Source organism: Nelusetta ayraudi, unplaced genomic scaffold (genome assembly GCF_046127955.1).
Source record: "Nelusetta ayraudi isolate G7.1 ecotype Tasmania unplaced genomic scaffold, CSIRO-AGI_Nayr_v1 ptg000027l, whole genome shotgun sequence".
NCBI lineage: Eukaryota > Metazoa > Chordata > Actinopteri > Tetraodontiformes > Monacanthidae > Nelusetta > Nelusetta ayraudi.
In genome coordinates, this window is record NW_027466077.1 from 521,451 (window position 1) to 541,729 (window position 20,279).

The 20,279-nt window shown below is 47.8% G+C and overlaps 2 protein-coding genes across 3 annotated transcripts; one reads left to right on the top strand and one right to left on the bottom strand.

Annotated features, from left to right (window-relative positions):
* The first annotated feature begins 1,106 nt into the window (after window positions 1–1,106).
* parpbp (PARP1 binding protein) lies at window positions 1,107–13,362 on the top strand. Of its 2 annotated transcripts, none has more exons than XM_076029945.1 (11): window positions 1,107–1,257; window positions 1,687–1,845; window positions 2,924–3,160; window positions 3,276–3,380; window positions 4,802–4,972; window positions 5,115–5,269; window positions 7,370–7,553; window positions 7,679–7,860; window positions 9,006–9,087; window positions 11,796–11,985; window positions 12,535–13,362. In XM_076029945.1, exons 2-11 carry the CDS (start codon window positions 1,693–1,695, stop codon window positions 12,840–12,842), a joined length of 1,767 nt encoding a protein of 588 aa, XP_075886060.1. In that variant the 5' UTR covers window positions 1,107–1,257; window positions 1,687–1,692; the 3' UTR covers window positions 12,843–13,362. The 2 variants fall into 2 exon arrangements, with proteins under 2 accessions (XP_075886060.1, XP_075886061.1); XM_076029946.1 differs by having other exon boundaries at window positions 3,282–3,380.
* An 8-nt stretch (window positions 13,363–13,370) lies between these two features.
* Window positions 13,371–16,614, bottom strand: pmch (pro-melanin-concentrating hormone). Its single transcript, XM_076029947.1, has 3 exons — window positions 15,564–16,614; window positions 13,851–13,989; window positions 13,371–13,767 (listed from the first exon to the last, which is right to left on the bottom strand). The coding sequence occupies exons 1-3, from the start codon at window positions 15,867–15,869 to the stop codon at window positions 13,712–13,714; spliced, it is 501 nt and encodes a 166-aa protein (XP_075886062.1). The 5' UTR covers window positions 15,870–16,614; the 3' UTR covers window positions 13,371–13,711.
* Window positions 16,615–20,279: the final 3,665 nt, after the last annotated feature.

Genomic DNA, 20,279 nt, shown 5'->3' on the forward strand with positions numbered 1-20,279 from the left:
CAAGTGTTTTTCTTTGTTGTTTGTAACAAGATTCAGATTGTGAAGTTGTAAAAGGGTCATTTAAGTTCTATTGATCACTATGAATGTAACATCATCATATGAATGACATATTGAAGTTGCATCAAGTTACGCATCAAATAAGATTTTTTTTTTCTGATCAGGTGTCCCAAAGGCATGATGGCTTCCTGCCTGCTGCACATCCTTTAAACAACAACCACAATGAACAACTTCTTTAGTTTTCAGTGAAAGGAGGACCAAACGTCATTCATTATTTAGTCAGTGATAGCTTGGATTCAGAAATGCACAGCTACCTGAGCACAGTTTTTCTAGTTCTGATTAAAAACAGTTGGTCTGCTCTTCTTCTAAAAGCATCACTCACACGGAGAACATTTTTTATCCCCCCCTCCCCCCGAGATAGAAAAATACACATAATTGAAATCAGAAACATCTGCAGCATTTAGCATACGACTCTGATTTTATAATTCACAACAACCTACATTGAATACACACGGGGATAAAAACAAAGTACCGGAGCGGCTTGCACATTTATAAAAACTAAACAAAACTAAGGCGCGACTTCGGTTTCTCCTGTGTTTAATTCACATATTTGTTACACATAACGGGGTCATGTGTCACCTGTCAGAGATTGAAACGTGTGCTGGCTGGCTAGCCAGTAAGCAGTTAGCAGGATCAAAGAAAAAAAATGAGTGAAACCACTGATTTAAGAAGGATTACGTGAACTGCTTGAATAAAAACATGTTGGGTCCGAGTCGACGTTTGGCTTCGGAATAAAATGCTGAGGTTTTTTGAGTTCCTACCGTGGCGTGAGAGGTCTGCAGAGTTGAATGGTGCGCGCCTTTGCAGGGTTTAGAGGCTATTTCCGGGTTCGACACGAACCGTACCATTTTCCCAAAATGCCGAGGGGGGGGAACTGGGTCTTACCAAATAAGACAACGCCCCCAAGGGCGTTAACATTTCAAATAAAGATCAAATATAATTGTCGATCACACAAGAAACATTAGCGCTAACTAAACAAAGCGTTGTATTTTAGCCTCACAATCCAAAATATAACGAACGTTGGAAAGAGGCATAAAACAAGCGAAATTGGTTTGTGCCGCTGCGACGTGATTGGTCAAAAACAGCGACGTCACCGGGAATTTAAAACATTCAAAACAACCGTTTCTTCTTGCCACCGGTGTCGCGCTGTGGTGGGAGAATTGTCGGCGCTTGCTACAATATTAAGACATTTGCCTTTCCGTAAGTATTGATTACGTGTCGTGTAAATACTTGTTGAGTTACCGTGTTATTACTGTGTCACCTTTCACGTGGAAATGTAGCGGTTTGATTGCGGTACAGGTTCAGCCGTTAACAGTTAAACTTAATTAACTCTTTTAAGCAAATACGTTATTTGCATTGTAATGTAACGTCCCCGTCCACACCCGAAACACGGCTCGGAAACGTCAGCCAGTGACTTATTGCTGAACTGTGAAACAGGCAACTGTGGGCTGTTGCCAGTACTAGTGATGATGGCAAGTGTGTTGCCTTCACGGACCAACGTTTACCAACACCATAACAACAATTAAAACAGAGGACAGGACATAACTCCGAGAACACAGTCCAGTCCAACCGACCGTCACAGTATAATCTTGTCTATACCTCAACATGTGTCATCCCACATTTTTGCAGGGAAATATGGAGCCCATGGTGGCGGAGCGCCTGAAGCTGATGGTCAAAATATTCAGGAGAGAATGCCACAGGGTCTTACCGTCCGAGAGGACCACCATCCATGGAGCAGACAGCATGCTGCGGGTGCTACAGCTGGCCATGGCTGAAGTCAACAAGCAGGTGATGAAGACTTCCGTTACAATGTTGCTAATGTGGCAGGTGGAAGGGGAAAAGTGTTGAAACCGACAACGCCACCTGGGGGATTTCGCCCCAAGGAGATATTGAGTTAAAGGAAGGTAATTAAATACTCTTAGACCAGATACAGGTAGACACAGTGCAGCGAGAACAATCAGAACACACACGGCACGTTAGTGGAAAGAAGAGGCAGCAGTGCACATTACTGCGCCTTACCCGTGTGCTGCAAGAAACAGCGTGCGCCCTTACGGCTGACAGGATGCTCCAGAGCCAGTGTGTATTTTGGCCGACACCCCAATAAGCAGTACGGCCACGACAGACACAACGGAACCAGGTGGAAGTGGACTCCTACATAGAGATGCGTTCCCTGCCCACCAATCAAGGCATCAGGAAACCACAGCGCAGGTGCAGAGGAGTAAGCCGTGCCCACTTGTGCACACTAAGAACAGTTACACTTGCACCTATCAAGGGATGTCACGTCAGAGTGGGCTTGTTTTGCTTTGTGAATTCTCTGTCTAATTGATGACAGAAAGAGAGTGAAGGCGGTGTCAATATTCTAAGGTGCGAGACTTGGATGCAAGAGTAGTTGGAGACAGGAGCAGCAGTACGCTCAAATGCCAAAACAACCAACCATAGTTAAAATTTGAGCTTCCGTGGCCATAATTTAGCTCCGACGCTGTGTGAGGGGTCTCCGTCCCCCTTCAGCAAAATCTCTTGTTCACTGCCTCACAAATAGCAAGCATAAATAAATAAAAGGTAGGGAAGTCATAACATACAGAACACATAACTCTCGCAGTGATTCATCCAGCAGCCTGAAAAACAAGGCCTACAGGAGCCCAGTTCACATCATCACAGGTCAATTGAACCATCAGGCTGACTGTCATCACCTCGGCAGCTGATGATATTAGCACAGACTCCCGGCTGCGACCGCTCATGCTGTGTTCTTTTCCTTCCCCCGATGGGGTCTGATTGGTTCCAGGCCCAATAATTATGGCCGCCTGCTGCTCTCTCTATTCCTTTTTTAAAATAACTGATTGATCTTTGCTCTGTGCACTGTTGACAGCACTGCGGAGAGTTCAAAGTGGCTCTGAGTGACGTCCTGATGGCCTGGAAGTACTTACTGAGGCACAGACTGTGCCTGCCGCACGACGGCCCCGCGCGGCCGGAGAACCATGACCTCATCGTGGAGACGTACGCCTCCTTCCTGGCGCGCTCCAACACTGTGGACGTGCTCGATGTCCTCTCCATGTACGCGCAGCTGAGACTGACCGACTCCGACCCTGGGGAGCAAGTCGACCCGGTGAGCTGCTGCTCAATAAAAACAGACTCGTGGCCGTAATGGCGAGGGATGATCAGATTGGCCGCTGATCTTATCGGCTTAAACACTTGGTTTTTATTCTTCCTTCTCTTCCAAGGTCCAGCTGTTTGACTTCTTATCTGCTAACGGTGAACTCTCAAAGCCACTGCAGTCCTCAGTCCCGTCGACTCCCTCCGGCAGGAGCAGGTCCTCCAACCCGCAGGTAGGCCAACACCTGCCCAAAGATCTCTCTGAAGTCGGCACAACTTAGCCCTCTGTTTGCATCCTTCCTGGTAAAACTGGACAGCTTTGCTGGATCTTCCACATGTTTGGAAAAGGGAACAAAAGCAATGGGGGTTTCGGAGCCAACACCCTGCCTGGGAGAGTGTATCACTGAACCTGGGAGTGGTATCAGTGCCCCTTTTGACATCACAGAGGGTGTTTCTGAAAAAGAGGGGCCTATGACGAGAGAACCAGTAGGATCTCAGACATTATGCACCGACATCCGCCCATGCACTCAGCCTACCAGTTCCACTGAAAAGACACAGCCCGCAGTTCTCGGACCTCTCGGTTCACTTTTCCCGTCAGGCCTCATGTGCAGTTTTTCCTCAGAAAAAACCAAAACGCTCCCTCTCACCCTGCTGGCAGCCGTCCCGCCGTTTACTTTCCCAGTCCTCGGCCGCGCTTGGGTTTCTGTCTGGAGTCCATCCTGCTCTCACTGACAGGAACTCTATATCACATCACTTAGACGGTGGAGCGCAGTGTGAATTCAATTACCGGACAGATGTTTAAAACACAACACGATGCCTTGGCCGGACAGGAGCGGCCCGCTGCTGTAAGCGAGCACCCTTCCCTTCCGCGGCTCGCACATTGCTTTGTTGAAATTTATGAGCTTTTAGTGGCAGCTCGTTTAGTGCAGCGCTACCGGCACAGTGATGTAATTTTTTGGGGGGGAGTTTAATTCGGGAGGCTGTCAGCTGCTGCCTTCAAGCGTTTTCTCTTTTTTTTTTTTTGTCTCCCTGTAAAGCTTGATGATATTTTTTTTCTCAGCTGTAGTTTAGACACAAAAACTTGGCCGAGCCTCCGTCTCAAAGCAAACGGAATTACTTTGGCGAAAACGCTCGTAATTCAGACGTGAAAACCGATATTCCTGACTGTCAAAAATTAAGATCAGCGCAAAGATTTAGACCCGGTTCCAACATCCAGACTGTCTCGGTCATAAAGTAACGATATTAGAAAAACATTTTTAGAAAAATATTGACGTTCTGCTTATAAAGTTCACATGATAATATCATCTTAGTGGTCCAGCACAGATGGTAGCCATCTTAGATTTTTTTTTTTCCACTGTCCATGTGGTTGCCTTTTCATCTCTTATTACCATCAACTGGTTGTTATGATTCCATGCTGTTATTGTCATCATTAATTCCCACCTCCCCAAAAAACAGGACAAAAAAAATAAAACATTAATATGTAAAAAAGAAAAAAAGAAAAAGAAAGATGCTTTCATGAATTTCCAAAGAATATTTTTTTGAATTTAACTTGAAGAAAAATAAATGTAAAATGTCATAAGACATAATGCCTCACCACCAGATATGCTTGAATGCACTTGTTCATGAATAAGCATCTGCAGCCTCCTATCCACAGTTTAAGATGGCGGTGAGAAAGGTTTTCTGCTCCTACCTGAACTTGCTGGTGAATGTGAAGGACGACCTGGCAGTAGCACTCACGCTTGATGTCCCCAGTCGAGCACTTGGCCGGCAGGCATTCACAGACCTGAAACGAGCCGCGCGCAACAGCAAAACTTCGCTCTTCTTGGTAACTGCCAAACACGTCATTGTTTTTTTTGTTTGTTTTTTTGTTTTTTTAAAAATGACAAATTAAGTCTTTTGCTTGTTCGAAAACCTAAAGACGCTAATTAGCTTTGGCGGGTTTTTTTTGTTGTTGTTGATTTCTGTAGGCTGCAACATCTTTCGTGAGGGCCATCCAGCTGGGTGGGAAGGGCTACGCTCCAGCCGAGTCGGACCCGCTGAGGAAACACATCAAAGGCCTGTCCGACTTTGTCCAGTTCCTGGACAACCTCGAGGAAATTCTGGGGGAGGTTCCTGACCCGTGGTACGCAGCCCAGTTGACGGCAGAATGTGTCAAAAGCAGTTTTTGTCTCCATTGAGGTGTTGAATGTTGAACGAAACTTTTTTTCTGATATCTGATTGAGTTTTTTGTGGAGTTTAATACAGCATGTGCAAGCTAAAAAAATAATCCACTGACAGGCAATGATTATCTTAGCAGCCACGATAACGAAGCTAACTCCGTTTTCTTTTTTGTTTAGTTTTAAATCAAAGCTCAACACCACACTTTGCTGTCCATTTGGTATAAAGCTGACCAGACCATTAGCTTGGCAGAAATCTAGACCGGAGCTCTGTCAATGACAGATTAACATGCAAATGTTATTCCCGTCATAAAGCAACAACATATTAGCCTTCCAAATGCAGATTAAGATGGGGCCTTTGAAATTTATTAGTTACACCATCTTAGTTGCCTGCGATGAATTATATATTTGTGACTGCTAATCCTGCGCATGCTAGCTCAAATAGCTTTCCACTGGAAAAATGCTCCATCATCACGAAAAGGCTGCCCTTTTATTTACCGCAGTCTCACCCCGTGCAAACAAACTGTAGCTCCCGAGAAATCTTACCAGGCAGATTATGGGAATTTGGGATTCCCAGAAAAGCAAAGAGCACTCGCGTACCTGGCACCAACCGAGGAGAAATTTACGACTCACTGGGCTTCTCTTGCTTCAGTTGCTTGACCTTTTCCAGTGCACAACAAAATCAGCTGAATTGAGACATGCCCCTGTCATGAAAAGTTCTGTCTCTGTGTTGGATGGACTATACTCCACACCCAAATAATGTTTCTGATGCCTGTGCCCTGAAAATCCACCTGCGATCATTAAAATCCACCTGTCTCGTGGCAGCCTGTTATTATTCCCCACCTTCCAAACCCCCCCCCCCCCCCCCAAAAAAAAAACAACAAAAAAAAACGACTTCTATCTAAGCATCTCATGATAACATTCGGATTGCTAAAGCATGTCGGTCTCAGCTCACTTCAAAGCCCCGCTTGGCTTAAATAACCTGCTCCCTCCTTGGAGCTTTTACTTTGGGGAATTAATATCAAAACAAAAAACACCCAACTCCATGAGCTCTGCTCTCTGATTGTCTGCGCTGTAACAGATTATTACGAATGTCAAAGAACTTGGCACCACAACACAAGTGTTTATCAGAAATGATTTAAGCCTCTTCAATTGTGTCAACATGGAGCTCTTGAGCCACTGACGGCATCCAGAGGAATCAGACGAACGAAAGCAGCCTGTCAGAATGTTTTCTGCAGGAGCGGACTTTAACAGGAGTTCTCACTCGCAGAGCAGGCTGACGATACTCTGGCAAAACTGGCCAATGTGTGTCTTTCAACAGGCAGTGCCTTTACTCTCTCAGCGAAGTACCATGTTTCTTCCCCAAAAATCTCCTGTGGAAGGCCCAGGCTACCTGTACAAGCCCACATCTGTTTTCCTAAATTCTGTTAGTGAGCTCCGTGCGGCTCGCACCAGACCAGGGTTGGACCACCACCTTGCCGCCATTCTGTGGGTCTTTTATTGCGAGCTTTGGTGCACCCTCAAAAACCCGACAAAGGTTATATGTGGCTATGATTTTTGGACAAGCAGGCCGGCCAGTGCATTAAAAATCCCCACCAGAGGAAAATCCTGGACTTTCTCCACTGACAGTCGGGGGACATGCCCAGTGGGGGCTATAACAGGGACTTGGAGCGCCCCTTGCCCCCAATTGTAAGCACTGGCAAAGTTGTTTTTGCAGTGCAATATCAGGCTCAAATATATGGTAAAAACCAAAACCAGTTCTGGTTCTCCCAAAGTTGTGGGAGCCGAGATCTGTTTTCTTGAGCTCGGGTCTGAGTCCAGGAAGTCCGGGCCCAATTTATAATTTATCAAATGTGGAACTGCCCTATATCTTTTAAAGACATTCAAGCAAAGGCTCCTGGCTTCTATGGGCTTTTTGATTTTCAGATGTGATGTTATTCATGTTGGCCGAACTCGTTGAGGAATAGGTGCTCTACAGAAGTACATGAGTTACTCGCCAAGACAAATCCTTATTTTCGGTGACCTTCCCCTCAGATCTGACTGTCACTGTGCTCTTAAATTCTCAGTGCTTGCGGGGCCCGACTGGTGGCCGCCATCAGGGCAGCGCTGGTTAAAGGACGCAGCAGTGGCGACGAGGTGTACGCCGCGGCAGACGAGTCGGCTCAGGAGCTGAAGGAGCAGATCCGCCGGCTCCACCAAAGCCAGAAGCAAACAGCCAGTGAAGGCAGGACAGGAATAAGCCCTGCCAGGGTAACGTACAGCAGCTTCAGCTTTCAGCCCCTCAGTTTGAGGGGCTTTGGACAGAATGTTCAAATGTCCAATTCTATCGATGTGTTGTGCAGTCCGCTGATTGGCATTCCCTGTTGCCCTCAAAGCCAAAGGCACACGCAATCAATCATGCCACCGCCTACGGAGGCCGGGACACCTTGAAGGTTCTGGTGGCCCTCCTGGATGAAGAAGCGCTGAGTCCATTGTGTCAGAACGTGGCAGACCTTCTCTCTGAGGACCAGCCTGTCCTCGGTGGAGAAGAGGGCACGTCTGTCTTCACAATGTTCAGGTAAAGTACCAGTGACACCCAGTTTGTTACCCGACTTTGACCTTTGTGTTACCCATCAGGGCTCGTGTCAATCATGATGGCATCACTAGTGGGGTCTGATACATGGGATCTTTGACTGTTCTTTTCAACAAGTGAGGATTGATATCTGCTTGAGCTCAGGTCTTGCTCTCGTGCCCATCCTGATATACCTCTAGGGCTTTTTAGGGTTTGTGTTCTAAAGTAACTCAAAGCAGAAGTTCAACTCTCGTTTATCCACACCGTTTTTTTCACGAGCCATCTTTTTTTTCTGTCATCTGTGGTGCTAATGTTGTGAGCAAGCTTCTGCTTCTTTAAACACGTGGAGCTTCAGGTGTTCTTCTTCCGTCTTCAGCGAGTAAACTTGGAGTGCTACACAAGGCCGGACATAAGTACGACATTGTTTTCAGTTGTTTCCGACATATCCGTGTAAGCGGCTTCGTGTAAACATTTATTTTTGAGTGTGGTTTCGAAAATGTGCGGTTTCAAAAAAATCTGTCTCCATGTAAACGGCCCCTTAGTATTTGAAGCTTCTAGATCAGACTAAATATGTAAAAAAATATTGCGATTAGCTATTGTGACATACATTTCCAAATTTTTATCGTGTCGTTTTTTTAACCTTCACCAAAAGCCAAAACACTGTAAATAACGATTAGCTTTCGGCACACAGCCCTTCCCTACGTGGCACTAGTTTTACTAATAGTAAATTCATATTATTTTACAATTTTTGTGCAGGAATTTCACTGCACTCTAAATTAGATTTGAGTATTTCCATGGCCACAGGATTGGGAAAGCCCCACATGACACTCCGCAAGTCTTTCCTGAAACCATATGGAGGAAAATCCTCCCACCACACTGGAACAATTCTTCTGGTCAAACATCTGAAATGAAAATACTGGTGTTAAAATAATAACGGAGTAGGGGGTGGCTGAGGGGAGAGGGGGAAGTCAGCCACTGGTTGTGGTCAGGGAGTGCATTATGCCTGAGGTGGATGACATTAAATGTTATCCAGCAGAGACATCGTTTGCATGTAGAGCAAGAAATTAGGCAGGAGGGTGTTTTTGGAAAGTGCTGTCACATGGCGAGAATCTAACTTGATAAACCTCACCTCACCTCACCTCCCTCCCTAGATCCCCTGAAGTGGCCACCGGATCTTCTCCAGAACCTCTGAGGAACCGAGTCCAGAGCCGGCTACACCTGCTTAAGCCCAAGGTAATGTCGGGGCCACCTTTCCTTTCAGAAGACCTCAGAATCCAGAAACTGTTGGATACCTCAAATTGAATCAGAAGAACAAACACTGGGAGGGAGGACAAAAAAAAAGTCTTTTACATCTTGTAATTTCTGCCTCAGTATTGTTTCATTTATTTCCTCACTTCGAGTGCACATCTCGACCGACTTCCACCGCGTTCCCCGTTTGCACAGCTGCGTCTCGGCTTCTCGCCGCCTCGGTTTTTGAGGCTGGCTGCAGCTCGGGGTGCCTGGAATTGTTCTACTGTAGGGGGATTCGAGTAGTCGCGCCACTCCATCCAGGCAGCCGTATCTTGCAAGTCAGAAAAGCCCAAAGCCCAGACTGGTGTCACGTCGAACACCTTGGAACGGCGCAGACAGGGCGTCGCATCCTTCTGCGCTCCACGACATTGAATAGAATACAGTAAAATAGAATGCCTTTATTTATCCCACATTGGGGAAATTGCATAATTACAGCAGCATATACAGTGCAAAGAGAAGAAGAAAAAATATACAAATTAAAAGGTAATGAAAATATTTATAGAGTAAGAAAGTTAAAAACAAACATTTACATCTATATGGACAGTTGCAGCATAGGTAATCAATAAAACCTTTGATAGGAGCACATCAGACGTTGTGACTTTGAATTTTGAGCAGCACTGCAGTCCTTTCACTGCTGCGCCCACCCAATAATCGCTTAGTCACAAAAAAGAAGAAGAAGGGGGAAAAAAACAACTCACAGCCGGCTTTGGCTGAGCAGGTAGGACTTGACCTTTTCACACGAGGAAGCTCCGCTCGGTGAACTCTCTCCCTCCCTCCCTCATGCTAAACACATTGGGGCGAAATGGCTCCTTTATTTGATTGCGCTAGCAGATGTCATTTCAGCTCCCCACAATCTGGCTGCCTTCCTGTGTGAGTACGCAGTAATGGTCCCTGGGCAGCTCACCGCTTCCTGAACTCCCGGGCGGAAGCTTTCTGCATCAGTTTTCACTTTGAAGATGCCATATCAGTCGACTGGCAGGGTAGAGGGCAGGAGGGGGAGGTGGGAGAAGGGGGAGGAGGAGGAGGAAGGAGGGGATAATGTGGGGGGGGGGGTGCTCGAAAGGTTATTGTTTCCTGTTGTTCCCTTGGAGCCAGGATCTCTGCGGCGGGCTCCATCGCGCAACTGACGTCAGCTGGCACGCATGCATGCAGACCGGCAGATTTAGTTTCTGCAGCTCCGGGGAGGGAGCCAGCTCTCCGTCCGAGTGCCACGGAAGCCGGGGAAGACTCGGTCAGCTCGTCTCCACTTGCACAATATGGAATGTTTGATCGCGTCGAGCTCGGCGGCGGTCGCTCTGGCACCTGTTAACACCCGCAAGGCCGGGCTGGGGATGGGGTGGGGGTGCAGTGCGTTTGCACCTGGCCGCCAGGGGGCGCCCTCCTTGCTCAGGTGCTGTGGGGTTATTCCGGGACAGGTCTTCTCGCCTGACGTAACTGGATTAGTTGCTTGAAGTTTGCCCCCCCCCCCCCCCCCCCCAGCTCACTCCCAGCGTCACTGCGCTTGTTTGCAGATGATGTTTTATTAGTGCGTGTATTTTTAGCTCGCCATTTCCGAGAGGGTCACTGATTTTTTTTTTTTTTTTTTTTTTTTGCGAGAAGTTCTCCTTGATGAGCACAAAGGCCTTGATCCACTGGCTTTGTTCCTCCCCGCTGTGGCCCACTGGCCCAAAGGGTGAAATCCTTGGATTTTGATAATCCCGTAGATCAAACGGCCGGATGAAAAGCCGCAGATCTGTGAGTAGGATTTGGGGGCTTGAGGATCGTTCACTTTGTTTTTTCACGAACCAAGTTGTCAGAAAAACTTTTTTTTTTCGTTGTAAGGAGGAAGAGCTGCTTGTTACAGTGCAAATATTGAGCCGGGCTATGATCGACCCACACCAAATATATTGGCCAGTCATGTGATCCACGATGGAAATAAGTTGTACGATCAAATTTTGCATAAGTATATCCAAAATTAACACAGTGACTGATTTGAGTTCTTACTTTTTCCTTTCTTGAGTGAATTCATTTTCCATCAACCATCACCATATTTAACCAAGGAAGGCAGTCAAAGTGCAGGTTTTACTTTAAAATAGTTCATTTAAAGATGAAAAACTAAAGGTTTTTCTGAAAGGGAAGCGCGGTAGCGAGAACAGGAAGTGCACTGACTAACTAAAGCAGGTGTGACGCAGGCTGGGGAACCTTCAAAATAAAAGGGGTAAGAATACACCGTGTGACCGACCAAACCCCCTTCCCCCGCCACCCCAAAAGACCACTGGGTAGGAAGGGGGCCGCTATCATGACCCTGGATGTGATCCCACAGGAGCCCAGCGGGGGGAACAGTGAGTACGCTGGCTTTGATGTCAAAGCTGGCTCCAAGTTCAACGCTTTTACTTGTTGGCCCGTCACGCCTAGGCCTCGACGGCTGCTCTCCTCCAGGGGTGCGGGAAGCACTCCTTGAACCCTGAGCCGCGATCGGTGTGAAAACAACAGCGGCGGCAGCGGTGGCGGCGGCGGCCAAGGAGTATAATCCAGGGGCCAAGGGCCTGACAGCACCTGCCGACGAGCTGTTGATACTGATCAGACACCGGCATCGCGTATCGCATCAAATTGGATTATAGAACTCTTCCAAATTTCTAACCCCTTCCCTCCTCCCTTCGTCCCCCCCGCAGGCCAAGGAGCCAGTCATCCGATCCCAGTTCTCCTGCACCTACGGCGACGAGGGGGCGGAGTCACCACTGAACCGTGTGCTGGACTTCCCCAGCCTCAGCCAGGTGCCCACCTGCGTGCACCCGGCACCCAAATGCCGCCAGGCAGAGGTGGCAGCGGTTGAAGAGGAGGAGAAGGAGGAGTCAGACAAAGGTACCAGTTCTACTTTTAGCCACGCCCCGTTCACAGAGGTGCCCGTAGGGGAGGAGTTGCACCGGCTGAGAGGAGAGAGAGAAAGGGGAGGGGGAAAGGAGAGAAAAAAAGCCCTCACCCTGCACACATGCGGTGTAGCGTTCACTTTCCGCTGGGACGGATCTCCGCTTCCTCTGACGCCACGCGCCTGGACGTAGGCCCGGCCACGCCCCTCCGCCTCCGGCCCTGAACCCGTCTTCGCAGCGCTCAGCGCCCCAGGACCCGCGCTCGCCATCAGCTGTTAAACGTATTCCCCCATCCATAAAACCTACTCACGCCCTCATCTGTAGTAAAAATCAAAATAAAAAAAAGCACACATGCTAGTACAGACATCCTGCCTTTTGTTCTGTGGGAACCCGGCTTGGGTTAGCTGACGCGACAGTTTCACCTCGGCAGCAGTATCGTCGGTATCGTTTTCTCTGTCTCTTTCCTTTTTCTTTTTTTTTTGTCCTCCCAGCTCATCACGTTTCACTTTATTTGATTTGTGATGTATATATTTTTTTCTTTCAGCCAAGTCTTCCTGTGGTCGCCCAAATGTCACGGAGCAGAGGGCAAAGCTGAGGCCCGAGAACGGCAACAGCATAAGTGACCGGGTGGGCGACGACAAGGACAAAAAGGACAAAAGCGGTGTTCAGATGCAGAACAAGAGCAAAAAGAGGAAGCAGGCCGACTGCAAGCAGCAGGGTGACCTGGAGAACCAGCCACCTCAGAAGAAAAGCATCTCGGCTAAAGGGCCCGAGAAGTCGCTCAGCAAGGGTGCGAGCAAGAAGAAGCTAATTGCCGGTCAGGGGAAGCTAACCAGCTTCTTCAGAGTGTAACAACTTATCCACGGCGGTGTGACAGACTTCCTGCCAAGTCGAGCGGCCGTTTGTCAAAGATAATGCATCTGGATGGAATAGACTTTTAACTCTGTTATTGATGAGCTTCATACTATCGTGCTAACTTGGCAACAAGAAGAATAAGCCTTTATTAATCCCACATTGGGGACATTTGCAGGTATCATTTCAGGTAAGAAATGATACCCTGTTTTGTCAAGTCAGGGCCTGGCTAACAGCTCTTAGCTTAGTTTAGCACAATCACGAACATGCTAAGAGAACCAGTTTTGAAGAGACACAGGTTTTTCAATCTAGCAAAAATATTTTTTTCCCCCCTAATACTAAGGTGAGCTAAATTGCGAACAAACTTGGTTCCGCATGGGTTGACTGTAATCACAAGTATTGTTCAGACATCAAACTAATTAACCACCTTTGGTTCCTCGTCTTTACCAAAACTGTTGGCCAAAATTTGAATAATGCTAATGCTAAATGGAAGGTAGCTCAAGCTACATGGGTGTGGCTAAAGACAGGCTGTTTTCATATTTTGTCCCTTTTTATTTTTCTGTATTATCAAGAGTACAGACAGTTCTTTATATTTAATAAACTTTTAAAGTTCTTCAGTGCTTCCATTTTTTTTTTTTTTTTTAATTTTCAAGAAAATGCATCTTGACTTGAAACATACATACTTTTTTTTTTTTTACAACACATCGAAGGACATCTTTTCCTCGCACACCAAATTACAAAAATAGACGAGACGCTGCGTAACCTGCAAACAACAAAGCACAATGCGACGCTGGTCGCTCTTTCCTCGTCTTCTTATGTTCAGGAGATGGACAGGCATTCTGATTGGCCGCCGGCAGAGCGCGGCGCCGTCAGGCCACGACCTCCCAGCAGGGTCGGTACACTCTTCCCACCATGCATCGCAGCACTGAAAAGACACACACACAAAAAGACAGTGTTAATGTGTTGCAGCGTAACGTGTCTCCGTCCAATCGCCGGGAATTTTCTCACTGTCCAGGTCGATGTTCCTGCGCTCCAGTTTCAGACTCCGCTCAGCCGGAGTCAACTGGCTCAGGTTCTGGTCGGCGAGCAGACTGGCGCCCCGGAGAAGAGCCGAGTTCAGGCCGTGAAAACCTCTGAGCCGCGTATCCTGAAACGACAGCAGCGTCGTCATCATCCTCATCATCATCATCATCATCGGGGATTAGACGCGTCCCAAAGGCGTGATGCCGAGCCGGTGGAGAGCTGCTGCTGCACAGGTGCTGGAACTGTCGGCCACCAGCTGGTCCAAGCCGCAGGAACCCCAGATGGAAGAAGTGTGCTTCCCAGTTTTTTTTTATTTTTTTTATTATCATTATTTTTTTTTTTTTTTTTTTTTTTACTGCGGACCAGTGGCCTGTTTCCTTCCACTGCACCGGTTCACCCATCTGGGTTTGTTCTCTCCAACCTCGCCGCCTGTTCCCCATTACCGCAGAGATAACCACCGCCGTCTTCACTGCACGTCCGAGACCCGCCTGTCGCATAATAAAAAAAAAAAGAACCCGGCAAAGCGTTCACCGTTCTTCCCGCTGTGAGTTCAATAAATCTTTATAGGTTTACGATTGTTTGACCTTTTTCGGCTAACGACGTTTTTGCTCGAGTGTGTGTATTATTTTTTTCCCCCCGACGTAGCTGCGAATAGCAAAATGCACAAAGTTCCACAACGCAAAGACGCATAAATGACGAGCAGGCTGAGAGTCAGGATTCTTTTGAATTTCGCATCTTTCTTCGGAATTATTTACAGCTGGAATAAAAACAAAGTTGCTCATATTGGTTGACCGGAGCGGCATTGAAATGCTCTGGATGTGCCGTAAAGCAAGTGAACAGCGTGTCCTGCTGCATGGTTGCACGCGACGGCTCAGTGAGTGGTTTTGGTTTTGGTTTTTTGGTTTTTCTTATTTTGTTTTTTTTCTTCCCTTGACCCCGATAGCTTGACGCCTGTGCCAGGGAGCAACAGCATCCAATCAGATTATTTATCACTCATCTGGTGAGGTCTTTCCAAAAACTGCGATTAATTATCTGCGCGCTCTGGCCCCGGACGCCCCCATTGTTTTTCCCGCGGACGTGGTGACGTGAAGGGGAGATTCTCCTCATGCAAGTCTGCCCCTGTCAGCGAGAGCCTCGCCGCCCTCTGCCTCCATCTGTGTGCCTGAGTAAATAATAATCCAGCGGCGCCGTCCAGCAGTTTGTGATTTTGTTTTTTTTTTATTTCTTGCTCCTGAGGATTCTTCACCCCTTGCACACATCAAAACTCGAGCCCCCCCGATTTATTACTTAGCTCAAAGTATTAAAGTACTGGATTCAAAAAATTAGGTAGCAAAAAAAAAAAAAAAGGAAAACGGAGCGTTTCCAGAAACAATCTCCCCATTATGTGTAATCCAGGGGCCTCACTATGAGCTGTTTTCACTGGAACCTCTGTCCATCTAATGCGTAGACCAAATGAAAACTGTTCACGGTGCACTCTGTGGATTAGGACATTGCATCTGGAAAGACATACTTTCACTTCTTAATGTAATTTTCCAATGCTGCCCCCAAGCTGCGGAGCACAAGTCTAGCCTTCGCGCTTATCTTGCAAAAAAAACTTCGACGGCCTCGACGTGCAGCGGTGTGTCATTTTGCCAGCTGATTCCGAGCTAAGAGCTAATTTGCTAGCGCTCTGGGCCGCGACCTTCGGACGTGACTTACCGACACGATGATGATTTTCGCCCTTTGGTCCTCATTCTTGAGGCTGTTGCTTCGTCTGTATGACAGCGGGGCCGCAGCGGCCTCGACCGCTGCCTCGTTTCCCAGGATCAACCCCAGACCGTCTTCCTCCATCGCTCCATCGTCGTTGGCGTCCTTCGTGGTGGGCATGGCCACGGTGAGCAGGTGGCCGCTCAGCTCGGAGAGCAGAACCAGGGTGGAGATGAAGGAACAGGCGGAGATCATGGTGCCTTTGGGACTCGAGTGGTCAATTTCTCTCCTGACTGGTGCAAGAGGACCACTGGCCATCGGCTATATATAGGGAGGGGGACACTTTGTTTAAAATACTAATTATTAAACTGTATTAGGAGGGTCCTTTATCCCCACAGGTGTGTGTCATCTTTTCAGGAGGTCGATTCCATCAGGAGATGAATGGCTCTATTTTGTCTCTTCTGACACGACGCCTCCAAATTAGATAAAGAGATGAAACTGGTCGCGCTGCCCGCATCCCACCGCGACACAGATTAGTGTGGAGAGGGCTCGCACGGGGTCAAAGGTCTCCAATTAAGTGCAGCCCTTCCCTCTTTAAAATCCAAAACAGCGGATATAAGGCCAGCGGGTGAGAGGACCAAGTCGTGGTGTTTTTCTGAATAGTGCTGACAGCTGAGTGAAAATCCATCTGCAGAGGTTGCGAACCTCCACGCGTCCATACAGGAGCTACTGACGACAGCGATTGTAGGAAAAGATTAAAAGTCTGCTCAATGGCAAAGCCCCTTTGAGAGCGTCTAAGCATGAAGGACTAAAGGAGTTAAGCAAACAAACTAGCTTGACGTCGTCTGACTAGAAAAAAAAACCTCCGGCCAGCAGCGCTGTTAACATATTAGCATGGTTTATATTCAACTCTTCTGCAGGCAGTCACGATTTCTGATCAAGAAGTCGCAGCCTAATTAAGTAGGAGTATTTGAAATTTGGAGATATTGTATAAAAAAAAAAATGTAGATGTAACGTTGCCAATTTTCATTCATTCATCTTCCATACCCGCTTCTTCCCCAGCTCAGGGTCACGGGGGTCTGCTGGAGCCTATCCCAGCTGTCACAGGACAAAGGCAGGGTGACACCCTGGACAAGTCACCAGTTCATCGCAGGGCCACATAGAAACAAACAACCATTCACACTCACATGCACACACCATTTTAGAGCGTTCGATTGACCTCACATGCATGTTTTTGGGCTGTGGGAGGAAGCCGGAGAACCCGGAGAGAACCCACGCAAACTCCACCCAGAAAGGCCCCAGGCCCAGAATCGAACCCACGACCTTCTTGCTGCGAGGCAGCAGTGCTAACCACTGCGCCACTGTGGTTGCCAACTTTCATTCAGAAAAATAAAGGACGTCTCCCGCAGTGCTTGGGGCCATCACAGGGCAGTGGTAAATCATAACTTAAAATAAGGTTTAAAAAAAAGTATATGGCTCACATAGTTTGAACTGCTTTGTTCCCAATAGACATTAGAAATAAGCTGAATGTTTTAATTGTATTGAAACCTTTTAATTAAACTTATTTTTACCCAACAATCAATAAAGTGCATGATTTATGGCTTTCACATCAATTTGAATAGAACAAACGATCCTGATCCTGATTCATAGCCTACGCTACACAAGCTACGCAGCCAGTACACAGTTGTTAATAATAATAATAATAATAATGGATTGGAATTATATAGTGCCTTTGAAGGACCCCTGAGCCACAGTCGCCCAATGTGAATGTGAATGTTGTGAATGGGTTGTGCAATGTAGATTACGCAATGTAGATTAAGCAAACTCTATCGAAACGAACCTGAGTTTGCATCGAAAATAAATCTGCAACCAAGACAAGTCAGAAATACAGGACAAATCCCATCCCGTAACAATTCAAAACAGGACTCACCATTTCATTGTCAAATACGGGACAATTTTGTATTTTAAGGGATGGTTGGCAACTCTAAATGACAGGAATAAATCACAGCCAAATTTGTTGTGGCTTCCTATCACATTTCCAAGACTAACATGCCGTCATTAGCACAGCTAATAGCCTGCTAAAAACAACACAAAAGTGCACTTAGTTAACATCGACATGTTCATTTGTCTGGCTGCTGGTATGTCAGCATTTAGCATTTCAAAGCTCCGAGTGTGACCTTTCACTATATCACCTCTAGCATGTTTTACCTAGCACTAGAGAAAACAGGCAGGCTTTGACTTGTGAACGAGGCATCTACGTAGTCCGTGCGTACGAGGACGGCATCAACCTTCCCACATAACTCTGAATAAGCAAGTAATCACTCGGAGGAGAACTCAATACTGTGTGTGATTAAGCGTGGGGAGTCTAGATGGACAAGGACACACACCGTGGTGGGAATCACCGTGTGATGCTAAAAGGCGGAGGCCGTCCGAAAAAACCAAAGCGCCTCGGTGTTGACACAGCTCCTCGTGGGCCTGCCTTATTAACATCACAGGAGCCGTTGCGTTGCAGCGGACCGAGGGGCCCCGGAATGGTGAATGATAGCTATTGAACTGGGCCGAAGTGATTTTGCTTGGAGCGGCAGCCTTTATTTTGTCGGTGTTATTGTTGGAGGGCGGGAGGACTTTCTGCCGACGGCCTCGGCTCCTCCGCAGGGGCCGCCGCCGTTCCAGCAGAAGCACAAGTGAACTTGTGAGCTCGGCCACTCTGTTGTCCTAACCTTTCTCTCTGCCTTTTCTCCCCTCTTGATAATCCTTCCACTCCCTTCTACACATAGCCCCCCGCCCCCTCCGCCAACCCCAACCCCAACCCACCCCACAAGAAACAGGCCGCACCAACGAAAAACCGACCCGCGCAAACCAGCCGACACGCTGCAAATCAGTACACCTGATCCGAGGCCTTGCGGCTCCCCTCTGCCTGACACCTGCCGGCGGGGCCAAGCAAAAACCCTCGGCGGTGGAAGTCTTTATCTTGTCACGGTGGGATTTCTAAGAAATCATTACCATAACAAAGAGCGTTAGCGATAAAAGCCAAATCAACTTTTATGAGGACCAGATGGTATCGAACACCGTGTTCTAAATCATCAAGTTCTGCACAACACAGTTTACGGTGTCCTTGGCCGGAGTCAGTGAGAAATCCACTCAACTTCTTCTTCTTCTTCTTTGTGTTGTTGTTGTTTACAATTGCTCGTGTTTGCAAAAGGGAAGCCAGGTTGGGGAATGGGGGGAGGGAGGGTGTGTGTGTGTGCTGGGGGGGTTGTTCCGTCCGCACTGGATTTGGCCTGGTGTTGTGGGGGCTGTTAAATGTCGAGAGAAGCTGCAGTGAGCTCGTTTTCATCGGCATCAGCTGCCAGTCGGCCCAAAAGCCAGTGGCGGCGGGATCAAAAAGAAGAAAAGCGCCCACCGCCAACTTGCTGTGCGTAAGACGACCTCAAGTCAGAAAGTCTCAAGGGCCCCCATGACATCAGCAAAAAAAGCGAGCGTTGCTTCACGACGGGGGCGACGTCTTGTTTCCTGGTCCCGTATTAACGCGCCGCCTTTCATCACTGACGCGATTAGAGAGCACAGAAGAAAGAAAGGAAAACAAACAGTGCGGTGGCGGCGGCGGCGGCGGGCGAGAGGCGCTTCCAGGGAAATGTGATGCACCCATGCTCCTCGGCCCAGCAGCTCAAAGTCCTTTTTGTATGTGTGTGTGTTGCGAGTCGGTGCCAGAGGCCAGTCGGTCGGGCGCAAAAAAGCCCCTTGGTGGGAGGGAGGTGGGGAAGACCACCACACCACTTTTTTCACTTTTTTTTTTTTTTTTTCAATTCAAGGGGTTTAGGTTGCCCAGAGAACAGACCATGGTTTCCTGGAACAATGCAGCTGATGAGAACGTCTCCAAGGAAAATAAGACTCTGACATCATGGGTTCTTAAAGTGCGCAGCTGAGCCAACAACTCCCGCCTGCTGCAATCAAGCCTCAGTGAATTTCCACTGCGAAAAGAAAAAGGAAGAGAATCTCTTTTCCGATTTTTTTATTTATTTTTTTTTTATTCCGCTAACGCGCTAGCCGAAGGGCGCACGTTTTTGGACGCCCACCGGTTAGCCAGGACTAGCCTGCCTCTCGAGGTATTTCTCGGGGGTAGTCGACTTTGACAAAAACCCAGCACGGCAAAGTCAAATCCTGGAAGAACTTTCGCTTTTTCTTCTCCCCCCGCCCCCCTCCCTGAAGCGGTGAAAGTACTTCTCCAATAAAACAAGCAGTCCCAATTTGCAACTTGCAAAAATCCGAGCGAGAATAGTAAAACGCACCGCAAGGTCGCTGAAAAAGACAATTGTGTGTTTAGCGCGAAGAGTACGAGGACTGGTGGGCGGATTGTGTTTCAAGGGCCCCCGGGGGCCCCACAGAGTTGGCGTCCTCGGATGAACCCGACCGCCCAAACACACGCAGATCAACGGGCGCAGGATCGGGTTCCTTCCAGGATCGTCCCGCTTCCTTCCTCCCGTCCGAAGGCGAAGGACGGCGGTGTTTTTGCAGGATTTTGTTTGTTCCTCATAACTACAAGTGGGTATATGTTTATTTTGTGCCGCTAGTGTGTTTAGTTTGATAACTGGGTTGTTCCTCGTGGTTGTGGATGGTGCCCAGACCTCCCTGCACCGCAACTCTCCTCTCCCAGAAAAAATGCCTGCAAGCAGAGCATCAGGGTGAGATGATTGATTCTGAATTAGAGCAACAAGTGAGGATGAAATA

Bases quoted from the DNA above. Each gene is read 5' to 3' on its own strand.
- pmch (XM_076029947.1), bottom strand. From the start codon at position 15,869: ATGGCCAGTGGTCCTCTTGCACCAGTCAGGAGAGAAATTGACCACTCG. The intron at 13,990-15,563 runs GTAAGTCACGTC...CTGTCGTTTCAG, and splicing joins CGAAAATCATCATCGTGTCG to GATACGCGGCTCAGAGGTTT. The intron at 13,768-13,850 runs GTGAGAAAATTC...GTGTCTTTTCAG, and splicing joins CAGGAACATCGACCTGGACA to TGCTGCGATGCATGGTGGGA.
- parpbp (XM_076029945.1), top strand. From the start codon at position 1,693: ATGGAGCCCATGGTGGCGGAGCGCCTGAAGCTGATGGTCAAAATATTC. The intron at 1,846-2,923 runs GTGATGAAGACT...CACTGTTGACAG, and splicing joins TGGCTGAAGTCAACAAGCAG to CACTGCGGAGAGTTCAAAGT. The intron at 7,554-7,678 runs GTAACGTACAGC...TTGCCCTCAAAG, and splicing joins CAGGAATAAGCCCTGCCAGG to CCAAAGGCACACGCAATCAA.